This window comes from Myxocyprinus asiaticus, chromosome 36 (assembly GCF_019703515.2).
Source record: "Myxocyprinus asiaticus isolate MX2 ecotype Aquarium Trade chromosome 36, UBuf_Myxa_2, whole genome shotgun sequence".
Classification (NCBI taxonomy): domain Eukaryota; kingdom Metazoa; phylum Chordata; class Actinopteri; order Cypriniformes; family Catostomidae; genus Myxocyprinus; species Myxocyprinus asiaticus.
In genome coordinates, this window is record NC_059379.1 from 27,370,848 (window position 1) to 27,377,623 (window position 6,776).

General features: G+C 39.2%; 1 protein-coding gene across 1 annotated transcript; it reads right to left on the reverse strand.

Annotated features, from left to right (window-relative positions):
• Window positions 1–1,931: 1,931 nt before the first annotated feature.
• LOC127427084 (protein Tob1-like) lies at window positions 1,932–6,330 on the reverse strand. The gene is made up of 2 exons (XM_051674444.1): window positions 6,070–6,330; window positions 1,932–4,039 (listed from the first exon to the last, which is right to left on the reverse strand). The coding sequence occupies exon 2, from the start codon at window positions 3,889–3,891 to the stop codon at window positions 2,917–2,919; it is 975 nt and encodes a 324-aa protein (XP_051530404.1). The 5' UTR covers window positions 3,892–4,039; window positions 6,070–6,330; the 3' UTR covers window positions 1,932–2,916.
• Window positions 6,331–6,776: the final 446 nt, after the last annotated feature.

The following is a 6,776-nucleotide window of genomic DNA, read 5'->3' on the forward strand; positions in this document are numbered from 1 at the left end:
AATCTCAGCTCTCCCCAGACTGCTTTCACAGAGGCTTTGCACTTCTGCTGCAAAAAGCAAGTTCACATTTGAAGCTTAATCGTTGAGCTACACTAGTATATCCACAACAGCAATAAGCTTCTCACAGCGGGTGGTGAGGTGCAGTGCATTAAGAGGGAACACAACTGATTTGTTCTCAACCTTTGCCACAAATGGGACTTAATGCGAACATGAATATATGAGAATGAACGAGGTCCCACATGGTCAGAAAATATTTTTCAGTTCACATTTTGAAGAATTTATCATCTGAAAGCCATGCTTGAAATATGAAAAAAATGTCACCTGATCAGTAGTTTTAGTTACATAGTGACATTGAAAATTAATGAATCAGTGTAAGCTCCTATTCATCTTTTAAAGGTCACCTACACCTCACCGTACTGAAACCAGCCATTCACATACTTAATTTTGCTCTCAATGTTTGGAATGTGCTAAATGCCCAGCTATTAGCGCAAAATAGAGAATGGAACCTTTTCACACTTTTGGGTTTTGGAATGCAGAAGTAAACGATTGTAGGGTAAACTTTGATAGTGAATGGCAGTGAATGGAGACCATGCCAAATAGAATTTTTGCTTACCCAATTGCTCCAAAATCTTATGAAAAATGGCACTATAACGTTTCCACAATTTTCTAAATGAAAAAAGAGAGTGATGGATTATGACAGTCAGAAGAGAGATGACAAATTTATTGTCACTCTCTCAAAAGCTGTATTAGAAACCTCATTGCATCTGTAGTAACTCGTTTTTTAAAACTAAATCCATGGTAATATTATACAAATTATGTTACAAATTTACACTAAATAAAAAAATAAAATATTAAAAAGTTTGCTAGATTTAAAGTACACTGCTTAATAAGGTGGAAACGTGTCATCACAGTTGATGAAACATGTCCATTAATGCTTTATTCTAAGACAAAGTCAATATTCAGCTTTTTAAACAGGTATCATCTTCAAGCCACTCACTCAGTGTTTTCAGGTCTAGTCAAACTGAGGCCTAGAACAGTGAAGATTCTGCTGAACGTTGAAATAATTTTAAGATTGCACGCCCTTCTGGCTCATGATTTGAGTCAATGGCAGTCTGCCTTTGAATAACCAAAAACATTTTTAATAAAAATAAAAAATCAGATATCTGAAGCTCTAAAACAAGTGGGAGTGGTGGTGGCGTAGTGGGCTAAAGCACATAATGTAGAAGGTTGCTGGTTCGATCGCCACAGCCACCACCATTGTGTCCATGAGCAAGGCACTTAACTCCAGGTTGCTCCAGGGGAATTGCCCCTATAATAAGTGCACTGTAATTTGCTTTGAATAAAAGCGTCTGCCAAATGCATAAATGTAAGAGAACCTCAAATCACCATGTGACTTCTTCTGAAGCCATTTTGTGATTTAGATTTGGTAATCATCTCCCTTTCGGCTTAAAGGATCATGGCAACATTACATCAAATCAGTGAGGAAAGATGTACAAAAGATTACATTTAATAAATAACTTGTTTCTGCAGAACAAAAATGGGCATTTTCAAACCAGGATGGGCTTTTTTCAACTGCTTTACATGATTTGCCTACTACATAGTTCAGAAATGCTCATCCTGCTTAGGAAACACCCATTGATTACTACATTGAGATTCCCTACTTTTACTGGCTAGTTGAAAAACATCCCGTCCTGGTTTGAAAACGGCCACAGATTGGGAAACGCCCATTATTGTTCCTCAAGAGACCTATACTTCAGGAGATGTGGCTAAAAGCTACAAAAAAACCTCAGGAGTGGCACCTGCCATTGGTCAACAATCACAAACACCATTTAGGCAGGTTGCATTTTTCATGAATAATTAAATGATAAAGGAGCTTACTGTTTAAATGCTTACAGACACAACATTGAAGAATAAAGTACACCAAGAATTCCTTCTTGCCTAAATTTTCTTTTATTGAAAAAGGCCAGGGTGCAAATGTCAAATAAAAAAAAAAATAAAAGACAAGCATATATTTCAAGCATTTTAATACAAACTTAATGTAAACTATTTCAGTCCCTCTTGACATGTAAGACACTGACTCAAAATACTTTGTTATACCATATTTTATCAAGTATTGCACAATGTAGGTACAAAATTAATATATACGTTTACATTGTCCATAATATAGCAAAAATCTGTGTAACTCTTAACAGAAAATACAACTCTTTGTTTAAAAAAAAAATAATAATATTCCTACACTGAAATCCCAACACTAAAGGAATATTCTTTAGATTTTTTTTTATTTTTTTTAATCTATTTTAAAGATTAATTTCTTTAACAATTTAAAAAAGGAAAACAAAATACATTATAACATAAAGCCTTCTGCAGCCATCACAGATCACTGGAGTAGTAAAAAGATATAAATGCAATACCATGTTGTAGAAACAATATATATACTCTGATATTTTACAAACTCTGTACTCAATTAAATTATACAATTAGAAAAAAAGACCACATAACCCCAGATATTATGCATTAGTGCCAATTTCTTAAAAATCAGCCAAGTCTTACCACCTTTATAATACTGTAAGAGGTAAGAACTTGAAGCTTCTGTATTGTTGTTTTTCAATGTTTTAGATTCTTTTTCCTCAATAGTAAATTTTTTATTTTTTTTTTTTTTTTTTTTTTTGCTTTATTGGCAAAAAAGGGAAAGAAAACAATGACACGTTGCTTGAATGTAACCAGGCTTGGACACATCTGTAACACAAGCTTTCAGTACAAACTCAAGGGGGCAGAGAAACAGGCGGAGGAGAAAATAAAACTCCCTTGGGCACTTGCGCTTAGTGACTAATAGAGATCTTTGTTTCCACATTCAAAGTTCCTTGAACTACTAGAAGTCTTTGAACTAATCCTTTTGCCAACAATCACTCTTCAACATTAGTTAGCCATGACTGGTTGGAACTGCTGGTTCGAATACTGCATGTTGCTGAGACTGAAGTTTAAGCCATCCATGAGGGACTTGTCATTGATGCTCCCGTAGGTTGAGAATACATCAAAGGCATTGTTATACTGCAAAGGGTTGAGGCTTAGGGGATTCTCGCTTCCAAACTTTGCACTGGAGCTCCCTTGGCCCTGGAGGTTGGGGAACACAAACTCCTTTGCGTTGGGAGAAAGTGCTGAGGCCTTCTGTTGCTGGCTTCCCAGGCCAAAACTGTACAGAGAATGCACGGAGTTAGAGATGGCTTTCTGCTTAAGTAAGCTGTTTGCATTCAGGCCCAGGTTTGTGGGAGAGGTGCGTGCAACTTTGCTGCCACTGCGGCCGCTGTTCTTCATCTTAGTGGAGCCAAACTTGGTGGCAGCAAACGAGGCTGTAGTGAAGGTTAAAGGCTGAGTGGAGCGTGGCATGAAGGAGGGGCTAACTGCTGCAGACTGGCCAAATGGAGGGGACGGGGAACTGGACTCCGAGGAGACGCCCACAGGGTCGCTGATTGGCATAAAGACCTGAGCCTCGGGGTTAAAACTGTTTCTGATCTCCTTGTCCAGCTCTGATCCGTTCTCATTGTTATCATCCACATATAGCACCTTGACAGGTCCCTTTTCCCCAATTTGGTAGGACACCTCAAAAGGGTCGATCCAAACACTGAGGTCCTGAGGCAAGTTATTGCGGACATCTTCGATGTCCAGCCCACTCTCTTTGGCTGCTTCCTCCACTACCGGGTCCACCTTCTCACCCACGTGTATACACCTGAATCCAGATCCTTTGTATGGCTTGTCGGGGTACCAGTGTCCTTCATATTTCTTCTTCAACTGTCTCTCCAGCTCCTCACCAAAGATGTTGACTCGTCGTCGTGGGAGTTTGTTATACAGATAAGAAATTATGAAGTTGAGCGCTACTTGGATTTCAAGCTGCATAGCTGTTTTGCCGTCGTAAATGCCGTCAAGAGCCGCTTAAGTTGAGTGTTGCAAAAACCTCAAAGGCAGTAGTGATCAGTGGGGACAAACAGAAGTGCTGGTGGATTAGAAAATATTTGCAGTTCCACTGGAAAATCTTCTCACACTCCTTGAAGGGGGGAGAAAGAAGCAAGGTGTTCAAGCTTTGTATTATAGTAATAATAAACCATGACTTATCCCTTCTGAGCCTACATATGCAAACATAACTCAACTGCTACAGACTACAAAACATACGAGGGCAAGTGAAACAACTGGCATCTAAAAAAAAAATACATAAATAATAATAAACATTCATTAAAAAGGCCATCATGTGTTTAACAATTTAATGCACACCTCGTATCTTTAGTACCCCGGGACATCATTCCACCCCCTGAACCTCATCCACTTTTTGGAGATATGCCCACACCTCTTGTTTTCCTATACCACACCTCACCCTTTCTCTTGTACACATACACATAATAATCAAACATATTTTACAAGCTATTTCTTGCTCAAGGTGTTCAGTGATTGACTCGATTTACATTTGATATTGCTATTTGATGAAGCAGCAATGTAGAAGTAAACTATAGCAAGTGTAACACATGAACAGCATGATTTGGCTATTGTCATTCGAGTATCCTACTGAAATTCTGTAAATTGTGCATCTATAGAGCCTCAAAAAGTGCCTGAGAAAATACTTGTGTAGCTTCTGTGTTATATGTAGCTAAATATGTGTTTGACAGCCAGTTGCATCTTATGATATTTCAGTGTGGAAGTAATGAATCCTGTTCTATATTTTTCTCTCTCACTGATAGATGAAAAATAAAACAAAATTAATTCTATTATTTTCTAATTGTCTCGTAATTATTTTGAAAACGTGACACTACATGGGCATTTTGTAGATCCATTTGTGATAGATGTACCTGCCAGTTCTTGAAGACATGCTGTGCGTTTAAGGGTTAATAAAACATGAGAACAGAACAACAAAACCATCTGGTCTGTTTAAAGCATGTGTTTTGGTCGACACGAGTTAAATCTGTTTAAATTGGCCTCATCTACCATGTGGGGGTGGTACAAGCCCTGGGTGGAAATTTGATGGAGAGTTGCTACAGGATTCAGGAGAGATGACATAATACAGATGCTCTTCTCTACTTTATTCTGACAACTGTTGCGTAAAAAACGCCTTTATGTGAATATAGGGCATTTGAACACAATGCGACACATTGAAACGATATTGCGCAACAGATCAGCGATCGGGGTTACCGAAGATCGCGACCAATAGCAAGACGCTCTCCTCGGGGTGTGTTATAGCTTTAAAGATTTTATGTGAACAAATATGCACGATTTGTTTGACAACCTCGCTACCACACATACAGCAAGTGAACACCATTACAGGCGAAAAATAGGGCAGTTATTTCGCATAGCAAGTTTAATATAGGGGTTGTTTCTTACAAAAACCTGACATTGGTAGCGTCCCAACAACTAGTCAGCATCAATCGTTGTGATCGAAAGCGCCTATGAAGCCCGGAAAATGTGTAAGTGTAAGTAGGCAGCTAGCAAGGTTTTGAAACACAGCCATTATTATTTATGCCCCCTTACGAATATGGCATGGGAACATGCTGGACGCATTTAAACGTCTACAAACTGTTAACGGTCTCTCTGGAAATCCACCATACATGGTGCCAAACCCACTGCAAAACAAATGACGCCGGGAATCAATCTGGTTACCCACGATCGTGCAGGACTTCAGACGGACTGAACTTGGACACAGTAAGCGGTATGATATTCTGATCGTATGTGCGTGTCATACGGTCAACAGAGCCGAAAACTGCCCTGATCGGTCATTTCCGTAAAACAAACACACGACGGCGTTGTGGAGAGAGCAGCTCACATGACTTGAAGGTTTTAAATGAAGACTGGGAATAGTTTTATTGGATAAAACGGATTAACTGAAGCGAAACGCGATCGTTTCTCGTGCATTGTGCCCACTCGTGCACCAGACCTCCTTTTAAATAGATAACCATAATCAGTAATAGCCTGTTCAAGGCAGAGACATTAAGATCCAGCAATATAAATTTTTATGACACAGCATACGTCTGCATACACGACACACAACACATGTTCATTGCCAAAAAAATCATAAAATCGCCAGATACTTACATTAAACGACTTCACCGTGTGTTCTCTCCTGGCTGGCTTGACAACAACCTTCCGCAACAATTCCTAGTTAACAGTTATCGAACTGATAATTCCAATCAGGTTGCATCAATATGTTTAGTCGTTTGCTCTTCGTATGTTATTTTTTTTATATATATATATATATAATTTTTTTTTATTTAGGAGTCTATCGTCAGTCAGTCTGACTCCCCACTGCCTGGGAGTTTTTACAACTCTGCCCTTTAAACTCCTGACTGAATCTGCTTTATAGCGCTCCTCCGCCACGGACATGATGGGGGCGGTGATGCGGTTTTCAGAGGTCAGAACCCCAGTGACGCTCACGATTGGTTCAACGTGCTTTCGTCATATATTTGCCACACAAATCCTCCGTCCTGATTGGCTCCATGCTACTGTCAATAATGAAAAGGGACCCGCCCCTGACAGCTGCTCGACCAATAAGCGAGAAGTATATTTATGGCTGACGTTTCTCGTTATGTATTAAGAGTCTTCCTCCCACACGTAGCGAGCTTAACATAATAATAAGATACTTGCCTCTTTTATTGTGTAAATGTATTGATTTATTGAGACCCCTCGTAATATTGTGATGTTTACAGCATACCACTGAATGGACTAGTGCTGCAGCGGTCGGATGTTTACATATGAATACGTTGCAGTTGCAGTATGGAGGTTGAATGCAATGTTATGAATAA